The 18,512-nt window shown below is 45.4% G+C and overlaps 1 protein-coding gene across 1 annotated transcript; it reads right to left on the bottom strand.

Moving 5' to 3' along the window:
- Positions 1-206: 206 nt before the first annotated feature.
- LOC111969367 (pre-mRNA-splicing factor ATP-dependent RNA helicase PRP16-like) lies at positions 207-18,512 on the bottom strand. The gene is given in 32 exon segments (XM_070445413.1): positions 207-2,394; positions 4,264-4,385; positions 4,494-4,589; positions 4,748-4,783; positions 4,785-4,896; positions 4,898-5,007; positions 5,183-5,201; positions 5,203-5,224; positions 5,227-5,335; positions 5,479-5,633; positions 6,310-6,323; positions 6,325-6,379; positions 6,382-6,492; positions 6,495-6,514; positions 8,364-8,476; positions 8,582-8,689; positions 8,886-9,113; positions 9,836-9,976; positions 10,266-10,451; positions 11,008-11,194; positions 11,539-11,676; positions 11,809-11,933; positions 12,019-12,126; positions 15,498-15,659; positions 15,814-15,969; positions 16,074-16,147; positions 16,257-16,375; positions 16,512-16,680; positions 16,792-16,956; positions 17,071-17,276; positions 17,431-17,775; positions 18,222-18,512. Coding segments are annotated over 31 exon segments (3,777 nt in total). The 5' UTR covers positions 17,760-17,775; positions 18,222-18,512; the 3' UTR covers positions 207-2,312.

Genomic DNA, 18,512 nt, shown 5'->3' with positions numbered 1-18,512 from the left:
TAAAAGCAATGCTCCCACGTTCATGGAGACTGCATTCACAGTAAACGCTGCATGTCGGCTCAATCAGAAATTACCTTTACATTTCAATTGCGCTATACCACAGAACTTCTGCAATATGGATTGAATCGAGCCCTTAGGCTCTGACTGAACTAGTGTTTACTTTGTTTTACCTGTGGTGAGTGAATCAAGGACACAAACCAACAGAGTAAAAAATAAGACCATTTATTTTCAGTTCCCAAAAGTAGTCAAGTTAAAAATTATATTCGCAAACCATGGGCTGGTGTTACCAGAGCCTAATTTCACATCACAAAACAGAGTCACTGACCACCAACAAGACAATATAGTCTGTACAAAACTATACAAAGTCAATCTAGTACACAGAGAATAAATGACTTCAGAATCAAGTCCACCGCTTGGAACTTGCTGAACCACCTTGCTAAACCTGACTACTCAAGTGCAGGACATATCAGTCTGGGGTCCTGGGGCCCCCCAGGTGCACGTTTGGGTTTTTGCCCTAGCACTACACAGCTGATTCAAATAACCAACTAATCATCAAGCTTTGATTATTTGAATCAGCTGTGTAGTGCTGGGGCAAAAACCCAAACGTGCACACACACATATCAACTCCAACCATGGCCCCTGCAAAATACATTTCTGGGATCATTCACCCACCTGACTTGGAGGGGAATCTCAAGATAAAATTGGTGGTCATTTTTAACACAAGGATCATGAGAGGCTGAGGCTGTCATGAGTTTCATCCAGGTTCTGACATTCATGTGTAAATGGAGAGAAGCTGGGGAATATTTTACTTTTTATGTAACTAGGCAAGTCAGTTAAGAACAAATTCTTATTTACAATGACGGCCTAGGAACAGTGGGTTAACTGCCTCGTTCAGGGGCAGAACGACAGATTTTTACCTTGTCAGCTCCGGGATTCGATCTAGCAACCTTTCGGTTACTGGTCCAACGCTCTCACCACTAGGCTACCTGCCACCCATCAGTGCTTTGAAGGGCTAATGGGGTTAGGAAAAGCTCAGTTGCTAAAGCTTGTCCTCCAAACAGTTTGCATGAAGGGTGTTGTTAAGGTAGCTCCAGATATAAGGTCTGAGACACTCATGCCACAAGCACAGTTTGGATAATGCTTCAGTCAGTGAAGGGGCACTTCACCATGGCACAGGCCATTTGCTACACACGACATACAAAAGGATACAGAGGTCAGCCAGTTGTACAAGGTGAAAATGATCTCTTGAAGGAGATTCGAGAGGGACATGATGAAATTGAAAAATAACTGAAGAAGATCGGGCAGAATTCATGAACACACGACAGTACTACTTCTGCCTCCTCGCTCTACTCACACTGAATGACATACAGCCCAATGAACACACTACGGGATCAGACTAGTTTGGACTTATGACTGACAGCACAATGCAGCACTACTTAAACACTAGTAATGGGGGGGTCTATACAGTTACATATCGGGATATATTGTTTTGACAATATCGCACTAGTTGGCTGTACCTGCACCAAAATGCCAGTATTTTTCCTTCATATCTTGTTCTCCGTCTTCTTTTGTATTCAGCACTTTTATTTCCATGACTGATCAAAACTCGTTTCTCATGGATCTCTCTCGTCCCTCTGCAGAAGATATATGGTGAGCAATATGTTTGGAACATCGACTCAATAAAATCACAGTATCGAATCGCAATACATATAGAATCGTGATAATCACAATACACATCGTATCGGCACCAAAGTACCATGCTAATATCGTATCGTGAGGTCCCTGGCAATTCCCAGCCCTATTGAACACAGTTTATATTGATCGTGAGAGACTACCATCAACAAAACAGCCCCTTGTAGGGTACAGTAGGAGATGGAACAACTAAACATTTCCCGCTTGGACACTGTGACACTAGTGAAGGATTATGATAAAGGCTTTGACAGATTGTCAAGGTATATCAAATACTCCTTAAAGACGATACCTTTTCAATGATGTTTCATCATTGTGTTTATATATTTTTTACAATCACAGAAATAGAAAATACTGCATTCTAACAGCCGTGCATCTCTCTGCACGTAAAAATGGAGCCACGCTATGTGGATTTGCTGACAGAAAAGGTCTGTTATGGGAGCCTCATGCCTTATACAAGTTCTACCTCTGCTGGCCTCTGTCTGAACTGCGGCTGGTTCCAGACAATAGGAGGGGACAGTTTTCCAAGGCCTCTCAGCAAGGCTCATCCAGTGATGGTATGGTACACATATAGGTGATATTTAGTGGTGAGGTCAAGTGTTTAAGTTTTTAACAGAGAAGTACTAGAGCCCAAAACGAGCTGGGGTGCGCTTTGGGGTCATGGGTGCCTCCTCCTTCCTTCCTGGGGTGCAGATTTTCACAGCCCTATTGAGACAAAATAATAAACAATTGGCAATAAAAATAACAAAAGAGAATTTAAAAAAAAACAACTTGCCATGTCAAACATAATGGGACAGGCTAGTAGGGAGAGGACAGGCTAGTAGGGAGAGGACAGGCTAGTAGGGAGAGGACAGGCTGGTAGGGAGAGGACAGGCTAGCAGAGAGGGACAGGCTAGCAGGGAGGGACAGGCTAGCAGGGAGGGACAGGCTAGCAGGGAGGGACAGGCTAGCAGGGAGGGACAGGCTAGCAGGGAGGGAGCACAACACCCTGACACTACCCAGCATTCTCTCCTCAGTCCTCACACACACCAGCAGCAGCAATTACAGCCATCAGGTCATAACCCAGGCCTTCCCTTCAGCCCTCAGTTCTGACGTAAAGCTTTGAGCCCACTTATCTGAGTAAGGGTGGGAGGTTGCTGAATGACAGACAGGAACCAGATCAAAATGTGTAGTAGAAGTGTTTCATGGGGCCCCGGCACGGTGAAGGGACGCTTGTGTTCACAGGCAGAGGAGGACAAAAGCAGCTGAGAGCCCACGAGAGCCGGCCATGTTTATTATCATAATTCTGAGGCACTCGTTCTCTAATCTATTCCTTAAACCTCCGTGTTTTAATGTTATTATTTTGGAGAATGGCTGACAGACACACACACACACAGACTGATATAGCAATACATCTGCTGATTCATTAACAATAAAAGTGTTATTTCTTTCCTCCCAAACCCATTTCTCTTTTGTGAGCCTTGTGGAACGGGTGCAAAATAAAAAATGTCCTTTCTAATTTGAAAATTAACGCTGGCTCCTTTCTCCCCTCTGCTGTGGCACCATTTAAATTGCAGCAGTAATGGGGGTCAGCCAGGAGTCAATATTATTTATTTTTGTCTCGTCTGGAGGGACTGGAGGTGAGAAAAGCTCATCATGGAAAGTGAGAGAGGTAGAAAAGACAGAGAGGATAAGAGAGAAGGAGAGGCAGAGAGAATTAGAGATGGTAGAGAAGACAGAGAGGATAAGAGAGAAGGAGAGGCTGTGAAAATTAGAGAGATGGGTAGAGAAGCAGCTAAATGAACCAGTTTCTACGACTCGGAAGGGGCCGATTCTAGAAAACTAACATTGTTTCCCAATGAACCCCATTGTAAAAGAGCAAACTTCGTTGTTGATTTTTTTGTTATACAGAAATAACAAAACATGCAGAAAAGCTGCTGTTGTTGTTCAATGTACATGTAGCCAGGTCAAAATTCACAACCTATAGTTCGCAATGCTCCCGCGTAGGGAAATAGAGCCTGCGAGAAGAGCCCTGTGGATTCAGGCTATTCAGGGTGGGAGAGTGGGAAATGTAGGGACGCGGTGTCCAATTAGGCTACACGTAGCTATGTGTGTAAAAAACATTTAATCACAGGGAAGACATTTAACTTGTTAAGTACAGTCTGTTTGTAACTCCACTCACTACTTGTAGCTGTATAGTCTGTTGTTGACCTGGCTAGCTTAATGTACTGGTTGGTAGGTAGCTAGCACTCACATGGCTAACGTTAGCGCCGTCATGAAATGGGGCATGAGGGAAGCCTTTCAATATTACGTTTTTCTAAGTAGCGGGAACACTTGGCAATGTTGAAAAGTAATCTTTAGACATGTACTTTTATTAAATGTAGCTTTGTAATTGACTAAAACAAGCAGACAACAGGAAAATTGCTTTGAAAAAAGGTCAAGATTTTGCTGTGAGCCAATTGGGTAACCAAGGTAACCACAGGTTGTTTTCCCCACAGGCGGGTGGGGCCGCGGCGGTCTATTTAATAGCGACTGGGACTATTGTCCGAGTGAAACCTCTCTGTGAAGAATAGATGAAGGTAGATGAGTGTATACCTGACGCTGCCCACGTTACTCTTCCTGTCCTGATCCTCTCTCCTGCTCCTCAGTTGCTGCTCCGCCAGAGACATCTCCTCCTCCATGTTAGTGATCTCCTCCTTGGCCCGCCGCCGGTGCTCCTGCACAGAGAGAGAGGAACAGAGGGTGTGAGGAGAGAAAAGAGACAGAGGGAGGAGGAACTAACCATGAGACGGAGGGAGGAGGAAGTAAGGGCCCGAGAAGCTTACCATCCTGCTCTTCCCTGCCTGTTTGACGCTGTAGAACATGGGCCCCAGCTCAGCCAGCCACTCCCCATCCACCGCAGTCACACACTGCATGTACTCCTACCGGAGGGACATCAAACAACACAGGTTACAACACAGTAACAAAGCTAGAAGGCTGATATATATGACAGCTCTTTCTGGTGAGTCAAGGTGTAGAACATCTTCATCTCTGAACAGTCCAGATCATGGCGTAGCTGTGTGGAGGCTGGGTCTGTTACCTTGGTGGTCATGACCAGCTCGTGGTAGGTGATGTTAGTCTGGGGTGTAGCCCATGCCAAACAGAGAGCTGGTGGGGTGGAGGTGGCAGGGCATGCCTGTCCTCACGTTCACATACTCCCCTATGCCCTTCAGCTTGGCTGCCTGGTGAGTAGGCAGCACAGATACACTTCCTGATGATGTCCCAGTCTGAGCCACAGGACACCAGGTTCATCCTCTGCTGCACCATGATGTCTTTGAGCTGGGAGCGGACCTCGCGCACCTAAAACACCCACACACAGAGACACGTTAGCTACCGGAGAACCAACACAAGAGGACATTCAAATACACATTGCTCAGTGTGTGACTATTGTGATGCAAAGTGGGAATCAAGTGCATTTCAATCCTAAGCCAGGGAGACTGGTCAGAGAGGGTAAAGGACAGGGGCGTGGTCTGACCTTTCGCATGCCTTGGTTGGATGAAGTGTTCGTTGCACCAGAGCTGGAGTAGTTGTTGTTCTTCCACTGCAGGTAGACGTTCAGGTAGGTCAGGTGGTCACTCTCTGGGACCGAGAACTTCTCCCTCACCTGGTCACTCTCCTCCTCACGACCCTAGAAAGGTCAGGACACAGAGGAAATACAGGGGTCACACAACTGTCCAGTGTGTAATGTGAATTTTTCTTAATAACAGTAAGAGAAACAAACATTAGCAACACATTAAGACATTAATCGGTTGCGATCTCAATGACATCTACCTTAGGCCTGTAGAAGATGGCCGGTACAGACAGCATGGAGACGATGATGAGGATGTCAGCACTGCAGCCCATGTCACATGATACGATCAGCATCTTGGACAGAGCCGGGTCCAGAGGGAACTCCACCATCAGCCTCCCAGTGGGCGTCAGGGAACCTGAGGGGACACAAATAACTTACGCCTTCCTGTCTACAGACAGAGGAGAGGGGGAACACAATACAGGTGACACCTTCCTGTGTTGACAGTGGAGGATGGTTGTAAAAAATATTTACATCAAACTTTGCCAGCTCTGATTTAAATGATTACATGACAGACTATAAAGGAGCTTCGAGGGAAAGTGCAGAGGCAGAACAGGCTGTATTGGCCAGGTAAACCTTAATCAGAGATAATCTGCCGTTAACAACCACACAGGCAAACGTCAAAAGTCCTCCACAGACACCAAATCCCCTAATCCCAGGGATCTGGCTCAGATGAGACAGAGATGAGACTCAGCCAGTTAAATGTAACAGAGGATAAAGCACTATGCAATTACTCCACTACCTACACCCCAGTGCTACCTAGCTCTGTACTTTACGGTGTGCAGTGCATGTACATACCAGTGCATGTACATACCATTACAGCAACCTATTGACTAGATCCATCATCCAAGTCTCTCCTCGCACATGAAGTAGTTATTGTTAATCTGTTGGCTGTATTGTTGGTGGGAACACATACTTATCCCACCCTATTTTAACATTGTTTTCTAAGATAGATTATTCTATTTGATCAGTTTGTACATTTGGTGCCTAATCTTGAGTGATGTGGTCCAGGCCAGGCCAGGGCAGAGACCCACCTGTGTTGTCCAGGCCCCAGGATCCACAGCTGGTACATGGAGTTGAGCATGTTGTCCTCAGGCGGGGGTCCATGAAGTGGAAGAGCAGCAAGTCCTGGACCCCCAGGGATTTGAGCAGCAGCACCACGTTGGCCAGGTTGGTCCGCTGGATCTCTGGGATGGTGGTGGTCAACATCTCATTCTGTAGGCGCTCTGGGTGTACAGCCTGGATGGACAGAGGAGGAGAGAAGGAGAGATGGCGTGACAGAGACAACGACAGTGGGGAGGTTATTGAATCATCTAGCAGACACACCATTTTTCTAAACGCACAAATGCCCATAGAGTGACAGTCTGGAGACGCTGTCTTCACCACCTGGTTAAACCCGCTCTGCTTGGCACTGACATGACTTCACACAGTGCTCACACCTGTAACAGTGGCACCGTGACTGAGAAGCCTCCGTTTCCATGAAAGCTGAACTCTCCCCAACTGACATTTAGAGAAGGGCAAAGAGACAGCCTACTGCACATTATAAACATTTAACCAAGCTACTTATGAGGTATTTACTATCCAAGCTATTTAGAGCAGCTCCCATTGCTGCTTCAGACTGATATGTCTGGCTAACAAAGCATCTCTCAACCATTTCAGTTAGTGGCTAATCCCTCTGAAGTGTGTGCATTATGAGGGAATGATGTGTTTGTTTACGCCGGGTTGGTGAATGTCCTCGGGCTGGAGATGTGTGTGTGTGTGTTTATGCCGGGTTGTGTGAATGTCCTCGGGGCTGGAGATGTGTTGTGTGTGTGTTATGCCGGGTTGTGTGAATGTCCTCGGGCTGGAGATGTGTTGTGTGTGTTATGCCGGGTTGTGTGAATGTCCTCGGGCTGGAGATGTGTGTGTGTGTGTGTTTACGCCGGTTTGTGAATGTCCTCGGGGCTGGAGATGTGTGTGTGTGTTATGCCGGGTTGTGTGAATGTCCTCGGGGCTGGAGATGTGTGTGTGTTGGGTGCAGAGTCACAGCTAAGAGGTGCTTTGAGTAGCAGATTCGCCACACAAGTCGAGTCACCCAGCACGGCGCACACACCTCACCTCCCGCCCCTCCAAACGCCTAGGCCCCACATACTCTAAAGCTCCACTCCAAAATTGATTCTTCACAGATCTGAGAGTGTGTGTGAGGGGAGGGGGGTAATCTTGGTAGAGGGCGCTTTTATAAAATTCCCAGCTCATTTACAAGGCAAAACAATCACGTGTCTGGTGTGTGCCACCATCTCCCTCAACTTGGGGAAGTATGACAGATAGGAGAAAGGTCATGTGAAATCTCAGAGAGAACAGGCTTTTGTGTCACATTTTCCCTGCTGTAAACAGAGTTAAACTGCATGAAATCCTGTGGAGATTAGGATTCTCCCTCTCTCTCTCTCTCTCTCTCCCTCCCAGCCTCTGATGGCTTTGAAAGCAGCCCGGCTGCCTTGCAGATCAGAGGCCTGGACAGCCCGTCTGAGGGGAGCTCTGATGTGCATCAGCCAGAGGATGAAACACCGGCGGCGGCATTACACACAACAACAACACACACAATCGCGCTTCAGATAGACACCAGTTTCAGCACGGCTCACCATACAAAACGATGCTAATGTTTGTATCTGGCTTTCTACCTTTTTGGTGGATAGGAGCGGTTGGAATGAGATAGCAGGCAGAGTGAGGAGAATTGTGTAATTCAGCCTGTTTATTCCTGTATCTAGGCCCAGATAGACATGAAAGGGGGAAGATATGACTGATCTAAGGTTTAGTTCCAGACTGCTTGAGTCAGATGTAGGAGTACTTATCTTTCTAGAAGACAGGACACTCTTGACATAGACCAGTGTCAGTGAATACTACTTCCTGCTAGCCCTGACTGGAACACTCTAACATCACACCAAGGTGACACCTTCAAATAACTGCCTTTCATTACACCTTCATTATGGCGCCATACTTCTCTACCACAACTGGAGGACAAAGGCAGCCCTCTGGAAACTGAGGAAGGTGGGAGGACTGCACATTTGGAGTGTGAGACTGCGCGTGTGTGTGTGTGTAGACAGTGACTTACCTGTAACACTGGCCCGGCCCTGTACGTCCTGCTCTGCCCGCACGCTGGTTGGCGTTAGCCTGGCTGATGGGGTACACCTGCAGGGCATCCATGCCAATGCGAGGGTTGAACACCTGTCAAAGAGAACACATCAGCATCAAACACAGAGAAATACTATCTTAACATGGCTTGTCTTATCATTTGATAGTCTGGGGAAGATAGTGAGGGTGACAGGGTACCTTGAGTTTGCAGTATCCAGCATCCACAACAAACATGATACCATCCACAGTCAGGGAGGTCTCGGCGATGTTGGTGGCAACGATGCACTTCCTCACACCATCTGGAGCCTGGCAGTTAGAAAACATAACAAAGACATTACCTACACGTCACTTTACCAGTAAGGAGGACGAGTTCCTTTTTGTGTTGGGTATATGCATTCCGACTACCTAATAGCAAGTATGCTTGTGTACAAAGGATACTGCAGTATGTAAAGATTTCAAACTGTACATGTTAGTGTAACAGTAACTGGGTGTTATTGGTTACCTTCTGGAAGATCTTGGCCTGGAGGTCAGAGGGCAGCTGGGAGTAGATGGGCAGTACAGTCAGAGGAGGGGCGCTCTCCAGATCCTCCAGACGCTCCACAATCTGGTCTGACGTCACCTCGATGTCCTCCTGGCCAGGCATGAAGATGAGGATGTCTCCCCCCATACCACTAAGGTGGATCTGTAAGGCCTGCTTCACTGCTGCCTCCACATAGTCTTCCTGGGGAGTCTGCACTCAGATAATACACAACACTGTTAGAATACACAGCAACCACACACTACCTTGGTACAAATAACAGTAGTCTTACTCCATGACTAAACCGGCCAGGCGGCTGCGTCCATTGTGCACGTGATCATTTTCTCCATCCCCACCAGGAGCGATCATTACACGCAGGTTAAAATACTAAAACCAACTGTGAATCAATTCTATTCATTTCAGGAAAGGTCAAAACACATGAAACGTTCATGGACATTTAGCTAGATAGCTGTTGCTCGCAGTTTCTCCAGGGATGTTATTTTACCCGACATGCAAATTGTCCTCTTTTAAGCTGGTTCTTTGTAAATTTGACAAATGTGTGTGTGTGTTTCTCTACTATGACGATTAACCCACAGACAAAAGTGAAACCAAGTTAGTTCTTAGTTATCTTTGATTAATCTCTTAGTCTTTAAAGCACCCACATGGGTTTGTATCTTCGTGAAAACCAATAAGGAGATGGAAGAGGCGGGACTTGCATTGCATCGAGCATCTGAAATAGAGCCAAGTAGTGTGGACTAAATGACCGAAAAACATGCATGTGTACATTTATTTTGCAACCCTCGCGCACGAAATGTGGCCGGTCTAGTCAGGGTATAAGTCATTATACAAATTAAATGGTTGTGTTGACTCCCTGTAAGAAAATATATATATATATAATAATGAATGGATGTTGAATGAAGAGTTGGACACAATACCTTGCTGAATAAGATGTCTACAGGGAATGTTCTTCCTGGAATGTGGAATATGGGAACGTTGCCGAAAAARGCAGCAAATTTGTCAGAGTCCATGGTGGCTGAGGTGACTATCAGCTTGAGGTCAGAACGCCTCGATACAACCTGGAAGAAAAAGACAGAGAGAGAGAGTTCTAATACTGCTTACAACAAGACAAAGCCTCAGAATAAAAAAATATGCAAAATAATCACAACTGAATAACATCCAGTGAGCTGTAAAAGTGTCTCTCCGGTCTAGCAGTCTAAGCCACTGTCCCTGGAACACATATCACTGCCGGTATGAGTTTGAATCCAGCCCACTGCTCTTTCAGCACCCTCTCTCCAACCTTTCACCTCTGTATCGCTCTAGCCAATAAACATACAAAATACTTTTTTAAAAAGGTATCTTTCTGACCTCTCGTAGCAGGCCGAACAGCACATCTGTGTTGAGGGAGCGTTCGTGGGCCTCGTCCATGATGACAGCACTGTAGTGGTCCAGATCTGACTCCCTGAGAGACTCTCTCAGCAGGATGCCGTCTGTCATGTACTTTATCACAGTCTTCTCCGARGTACAGTCCTCAAAACGGATCGCATAACCCACCTGCAAAGCAAAAAAAAACAAATGGTTTAGTAGTGAACTACATATATTTACATTTAACGTATGAATTCCGGCATTCAAACGACAGTGCTATGGGTCAACCAAAGAAACGAGCTGGCGAGGACAGTTCCATTACAAGTTGTAGAATGGAAGCGGTGTACCATCTCTGAATCACCACTAGAAGGCAGTGTTGCACAATATATGAATACAAGCGTCAACTCCATAAGGATAAAACCAAGACCGCACCATGACTCTACATCAATTGACAGATGACCTCTATAAAAACAGTGAACATTGATATCTGGTGAAAAAAAACACTTATTCGGTTCTGGAGTACTTCTGTTCCTCTATAAACAAGTTCATTGCAGTTCATAAACTCTTGCCAGGTCTGTTACACTGGGTTAACTGATAAGACTAGTTATACTCTTGCCAGGTCTGTTACACTGGGTTAACTGATAAGACTAGTTATCCACTGCTTTGACTGATCCATAGATCACTGTTTCTAAGATCTAGTTCATGTTTGTCTAGTGGCTCCTCCATAAGCCAGCTGAATGCTCACCTCCTCTCCCAGGTTGCTGCCCAGCTCCTCGCTGACTCTCTTGGCCACGCTCATGGCTGCCACTCTGCGGGGCTGGGTGCAGCCCACCATGCCGTAACTGGTGTAGCCGTCCTCGTGAAGGTACTGGGTCAGCTGGGTGGTCTTCCCACTGCCCGTCTCCCCCACCACGATSACAATGCTGTTGTCCCTGGACAGAATCACATCACAACCAATAACATTAGAATCCTGATGSGACTTTCYACCTTACGAAACTGTGGAAACATYAATAACGGCTMACGAAAACAGARRRYGAAGTGTATTTGTCAATGATTTACAAARGCTGTCTAYCATTACCTAAGTCACCTTTYATGTGGTCATTCTCTAACCAAAGGTAAATCACATATGAACATTCTGACTTCACAGCCCCCAACTCCCCCCTTCATTGCCATACATGTCTTATCRTACARCCTGAATGAAAGCCTGCATCTGGGGTAAGGCRGGGGGTGATAAGTGGTCCCAGGACAGCCAGGCCGGGTCTAGTAGAGTAYCTACCTGATGATGTTGAGCAGCTGCTGRCTCACAGCGAAGATGGGCAGATACTGCCTCTGCTCCAGCAGGGTCTTCTTCTTAGCAAACTCACTGCTGGCCTCACTCTTATCTTTCATGTGGTCTGCAAACTTCTGATTCGTTCTGGAGGGAAGAAGGAGAAGAGGGAGGGAGGGAATTAATGAGGTTGTTCTTGTCACATGTTCTTGTCACAACAGATGTTTAATAAACATTCAAAATGGACACAAAATAAGCCTTTAGTAAAGGGCTTGTTACCTGTAGTCCACCTTGCCATCCTCGCCCACTGGCTTGCCCCCAGAGCTATCCCCGTCCTCGGTCTTCTTGATGCCCATAATGTCACCCAGCTTAGTGCCTGCCAGCTCCCAGTGTTTCTGTTGAGCCTGGAGAAACAATCAAAATAACAGTCAGATATTCAGCCAGTAACCATACCATCAAGTACTGTTTGCTGTTTTAAACATTGCCTACCTTCTTGCGTTCCTTCTGCTCGCGGTGCTTGCGGACCAGCTGGCTGCCCTTGCGGGAGATGATGGCCATGTCAGAGGTGGCGTCTTTCACAGGGATGACAGGCTCCGGCTACAGCACAGAGAATCAGCAACAGTACGCATTCAGTACACAGCAACTCTGATAGTAAGTCRACTAGTTATTACTCAGCCAGTTCCAAATACTTATCAGCAGACTCTCACAATCCCTCAACAAGCCTGCAACAGCTCTCCGCCAATGGCTCAGACCTTAAAAGTATATACACTCCCCTACATATTTGGACAGTGAAGAAAAAAATACTATTTGTCTCTATACTCCAACATTTTGGATTTGAGAACAAATGTTTTATATGAGGCGACAGAACAGAATGTCACCTTATTTACATAAGTATTTCAGACGCTTTCCTAAGAACCTCGTAATTTAGCTCAGGTGCATCCTATTTCCATTGATCATCCTTGAGATGTTTCTACACCTTGGAGTCCACCTGTTGTAAAAATTTAATTGATTGGACATGATTTGGAAAAGCACACACACCTGTCTATATAAGGTCCCACAGTTGACAGAGCAAAAAGATTTAAAGAAGGGTACCAAAAAATGTCTGCAGCAATGAAGGTCCCCAGAACACTGTGACCTCCATCATTCTTAAATGGAAGAAGTTTGGAACCACCACTCTTTCTAGAGCTGGCTACCTGGCCAAACTGAGCAATCGGGAGAGAAGGGCGTTGATCAGGGAGGTGACCAAGAACCGATGGTCACACTGACAGAGCTCCAGAGTTCCTCTGTGGAGATGGGATAACCTTCCAGAAGGACAAAAGTCTCTGAATCACTCCACCAATCAGGCCTTTATTGTAGAATTGCCAGAAGGAAGCCACTCCTCAGTTTAAGGCACATGACGGCCCCCCTGGAGTTTGCCAAAAGGCATGTAAAGGACTCTCAGACCATGAGAAACAAGATTCTTTGGTCTGATGAAACCAAGATTGAACTCTTCAGGCGTCTCGTCAGGAAACCTGGCACCCTCCCTACGGTGAAGCATAGTGGTGGCAGCATCATCATGCTGTGGAGATGTTTTTCAGCGGCAGGGACTGGGAGACTAGTCAGGATCAAGGGAAAGATGAACGGAGCAAAGTACAGAGAGATCCTTGATGAAAACCTGCTCCAGAGTACTCAGGACCTGAGACTGGGGTGAAGGTTCACCTTCCAACAAGGCAATGACCCTAAGCACACAGCCAAGACAACACAGGAGTGGCTTCGGGACACGTTTCCGAATGTCCTTTAGTGGCCCAGCCAAAGCCCGGAGTTGAACCCAATCAAACATCTCTTGAGAGACCTGAAAAAGCTGTGCAGCGACGCTCCTCATCCAACCTTACAGAGCTTGAGAGGATCTGCAGAGAAGAATGGGAGAAACTCCCCAAATACAGGTGTGCAAAGCTTGTAGCATCATACCCAAGAAGACTTGAGGCTGTAATCGCTGCCAAAGGTACACCACAAAGTACTGAGTAAATGGGCAGGAATATGTATGAATAAAATAAGTGAATAAATTTGCAAACATTTCTAAAAACCAGTTTTTGCTTTGTCATTATGGGGTATTGTGTGTAGAATGATGAGGGGGGAAAAAACAATTGAATCAATTTTAGAATAAGGCTGTAACATAACAAAATTAGGTAAAAGTCAAGGGGTCTGAATACTTTCCGAATGCACTGTATATTTGGCCTTGTGTTGTAGGTTATAGTCCTGCTGAAAGGCAAATTTGTCTCCCAGTGACTGGTGGAAAGCAGACAACCAGGTTTTGCCTGCGCTTAGCTAAAAAAGACTCCCTATTCCTCGCCAATGACCCATAACATGATGTAGCCACCACCATGCTTGAAAATATGATGATTGGTACTCCGTGTTGTGTTGAATTTGCCCCAAACATTTCTTTGCCACATTTGCTATTTTACTTTAGTGCCTTTATTGCAAACAGGATGCATGTTTTGGAATAATTTTTTATTGTGTACCGGCTTCCTGCTTTTCACTCTGTAGTTACTCCACAATACTACCCTAATTGACCATGTTAATGATCCATCCTCAATTTTCTCCTATCACAGCCATTAAACTCTGTAACTGTTTTAAAGTTACCATTGGCCTCATAGTGAAATCCCTGAGTGGTTTCCTTCCTCTCCGGCAACTGAGTTAGAAAGGACACCTGTATCTTTGTAGTGACTGGGTGTATTGACATGCCATCCAAAGTGTAATTAATAACTTCACCATGCTCAAAGGGATATTCAATGTCTGCTTTTGTTTTTTCTTACCAATCTACCAATAGGTGCCCTACTTTACGAGGCATTGGAAACCTCCCTGGTCTTTGTTGTTGAATCTTTGTTTGAAATTCACTGCGACTGAGGTACCTTACCCAGATAATTGTATGTGTGGGGTACAGAGGTATTCATAAAAATATCCTGTAGAACACTACTATTGCACACAGTGAGTCCATGCAACTTATTAAGCACATGTTTACTCCTGAACCTATTTATGCTTGCCATAACAAGAGTTAAATACTTATTGACTCAAGACATTTCAGATTTTCATTTTTAATTAATTTGTAAACATTTCTAAAAACATAATTCCACTTTTGTATTGTGTGTAGCAGTGACCCAAAATGTCAATTGAATACATTTTTAATTCAAGCTGCAACACAAAAAAATGTGGAAAAAGTCAAGGGGTGTGAATACTTTCTAAAGGCACTGTATTTGGACAAATTCACTTATAGTGTATTCAATTCTGTGAAGGTTTAGTATTTGGTCCCATATTCCTAGCAAGCAATGACTACATTCAGCTTTAACCCTACAAACGTGTTGGATGCATGTGCAGTTTGTTTTGGTTGCGTTTCGGATTATGTTGTACATTATTATTATTATTAACATCATGCCCAATGTTTGGAGTCACTTTCATTGTAAATGAGAATAGAATATGTTTCTGAACACTTCTACTTTAATGTGGATGCTAGCATGATTACAGATAATCATGAATGAATCGTGAATAATGATGAGTGAGAAAGTTAGAGGCATAAATATCATACCCCCCCAAACAATGCTACCCTCCCGTTATTGGTAAAGGAAACAAAACACAAAGCAAATTTAACTTCTTTAGAAAAACTGCCCTAATGTTAGAAACAAACATCATTATGTTGTCACCCAGAGTCACATTTATTTATTTTCCAAGCTATAGAACACAATATTTTACATGAAGCAGGTTTTTAAAGGACCTGAGAGAGTGGTCTGCTTTGTGTTTTCATTTTTGCAATGGAAAGAAATATTGCGACACTGGTATCGTCAGAGCCCTAGTGTCTCCTCACAAAACATTTGATCTCAAACCAAAATGCTGGAGTACAGAGCCAAATGAAAAGTTTTAGCTTCTCTGTCCAAATAAATAGGTAGGGGAGTGCTGGTAATTTCATTGGCCCATAACGTGCTGTAATAATGCATTACCTGCTTGGTGAAGACTATCCTCCCGTCCAGGAATGGAGGGACCAGGTTGTGAACCAGCAGGTGAACCTTGGCAGCGTTGTCTTCCTCAAAGTCATCATCCACCTCCAGCCTCTGGACCACTCCACTGGTCAGCATACGGTTAGTCTCCCAGCGCTCATTATCCTGGCAGGAGGAACACCACACACATCGTTAAACACAGACCACACACACACAAAATTCTAATCCACGGATGGTAATAACGATCAAAACGATAACTAAACGGGCTACATGCACCCAGGGCTGGAGGTGGTCATAGAGTAGCAACACAGTGCCATACCTCATTGATCTGTCGTCTCTGGGCAGAGATGCGTTTCTGTGTCTGCTTCTGCAGGATCTGCTCTCTCTTCTTCACATAATCRTCAGAGGTGGAGGTCAGTGGGTTGTGGAACTCGTCATAGCCTTCGTCCATCATGTACCAGTCTCTGTCCGCTTGCTGCAACACCACAGGGCAATAGTCAATACAWAGAAATGTGCATTTATMAARGTTGYGAAAGCTATRKATTTGTGTTACTGCRAAGACTCCYSATGWCCACTCACCTTCTGGTCCTCCTCCCACTGCTGCTTCTCATCATCATTATCAAAGGCGATGCCATCCTCTCCTTCATTCTTACCTGGGGCACAGAGACACAATCCARAAACATCAGCAAGCCTTATCAGAGCATTAATAAGAGCTCAAACGTGACTGGGGGAAGAGGGAGAGGGGAAGGAAGAGGGGCTTACCTTTCCCACGGGACAGACGAGGAGTGGAGCCCAAGTGCTTCCTGTCATTGGCCCATTCGTTGTACTTGTATGATGGGGTGGGAAGGGGCGTGTCATCAGGATACCGGCCTCTGACTGACCTGGGAACAGAAACAAGAAAAGTTCATTTAAAAGCTGAAAATAACACATTTCTAATAGCCACTGAAAATGTGTCTTTTAATAGTACTATAAAACCCAGTTAAATTAACATACGAGTGTTGAGCTGCAGTTGCTTACTTGTCCTTCCTCTCGCTCTCCCGTCCAGAGCGGGGGCTGCGCTCCGACCGTTCAGACTTGTCAGAATCCTTGTGTGAAGGGGCAGGAGAGGGAGATTCCCAGTGGGAACGGCGTGAGCTGGCATAGCCGCTGTCATCCTCATCCCAGCTGGTGCGCGAGGGAGTGCCATCTGAGTCAAAGGGTATGAGGAATGGAGGGAGAAAGAGTGCTTAGTGTATTGTAAGCATGACCTAAGGACCTTAAAGAACTGCCTATCCGGGGGTGAGGCAGGGTTACTGACCTTTGGGGCGTGTCTGGGGCGTTGGAGGCTCCTCTCTCTTGCTACCCCGGCTGATGCGTTCGGAGGACCAGCCTTCTCTCTGTGAGCGCTCACTCCTCTCACTGCGGTCTCCACGCTCCGACCGGCTGCTGCCGCCACCGCGGCTGTTACTGCGCTCCCGCTCATCTGCCATCAAAACAGTTAGTCATTACTTCAGTTACAAATACACAACAGATAGAAAATATTGCTATTGCCTGAATATTAACATTGTGCATGCAGATGTATACATTTTTTGCTCACCTCTTTCACCCCTTCGATCTCTGTCCGTATCTCTGATCCTCTCTCTGTCCTTCTCCCTCTCTCTGTTCTTGTCCTCTTTGGAGGAGGCGTACATTCCAAGCTCACGCCGGTCTTTCTCCCTCTGCTGGTGTTTGCGACGGAACTCTTCACTGACCCCTCCAGGGTTAGAGGGTGTCTCAGAGCCAGTCACACGGTATTTCCTGCTGCTTTATGAAACATAGAATAAAGTGTCAGTAAGACAACACTGCATGCATGACATCAGTTTAGATATGATCTCTTGATAGGGAGAGAGTATGTATTCTATGCCACTATGAAAAGAGGCTACAGTAACTCAAACCAAATCACTTCAAAACAACATACCTCTCTTTTTTACCACCTTGGTCCTCCTCATCTTTGTCTTCTTCATCAGACCCAGAATCACTTTTCCCTTCCTCCCAGTCCTTGTAGGAGGACACCTTGGATTTCTTGTTATTCCTGTCATCACTGTCAGCCTCAGCCTGCTCCTTGCCCTCACGCTCCTTTCTCTTTTGAGCTGCCAGCAGATCCAGGCCCAGGAGAGAGGTGCGTGGAGTGGGTGCACGAAAGACATGAGGCTCTACTGCTGCACTCTTCTTCTTCACGATCAGCCCACCGTCCTGCGCAGTGGGGTCACTGCCCTCCAGTCGGTGCAGCGACGCATCATCCTCCATGGTCTCAAACAACTGTCTGGATTGGATACCACATTTTTGGGGAAATTAGCCAACTACTAATTCTGTAACGTTACATATGGAAATTACATTAAACTAATCGAGCCAAAGTATAAAATTGCGCCCGAATAATTCACGGGATGTATTTTATATTGCTACAGTAGCTAGCTAGCTACGCAGCTATTTAATCACTACTGTAGCTACTTATAGTATATCTGTTACTACTACATCTAACGCCAATGAACGACCAGCAGAAACTATTATAACTGAATGGCAGACGTGACTTCAAATATATATATTTTTTAAGTAGTTATAGTACCCAGCTAGCTAACTGGATATCGCTCAGCCAATGAATTAATTAGCGAGCTAGCTATTACGTTACAAAAAGGAAATTAACTAATAGCTACGACTATACACCTGATATTACAGTTGTCAAATCCCATTCATAAACACCGGCTTGCTTACCTTAACAATAGGTGGTGAGTCTATCAAGATCCTGACACGCTAGCTAGTATGTTTTAAGCAAGCTAACGTTAGCTAAACCTGCCACATGTATGTATTGTAACTCAAAAAACGAACTTCAATTACATTAACAACCCGAGTTACTGGGAAAATACCATTCATGTAAGTACGAAACTGTGCCACCCACTTGAGATGATTCAAACCATTACGAAATAGCTATTATCTTTTGTAAATTATGCGTTTTTTGTTTACAAAGACAGAAGTCGCCATTGCTATCCCACAATTCCACGGGAT

Source organism: Salvelinus sp. IW2-2015, linkage group LG10, assembly GCF_002910315.2.
Source record: "Salvelinus sp. IW2-2015 linkage group LG10, ASM291031v2, whole genome shotgun sequence".
Taxonomy (NCBI): Eukaryota; Metazoa; Chordata; class Actinopteri; order Salmoniformes; family Salmonidae; genus Salvelinus; species Salvelinus sp. IW2-2015.
Note: the sequence above shows the minus strand (reverse complement) of the source record. Positions and strands in the feature narration are given on the sequence as shown.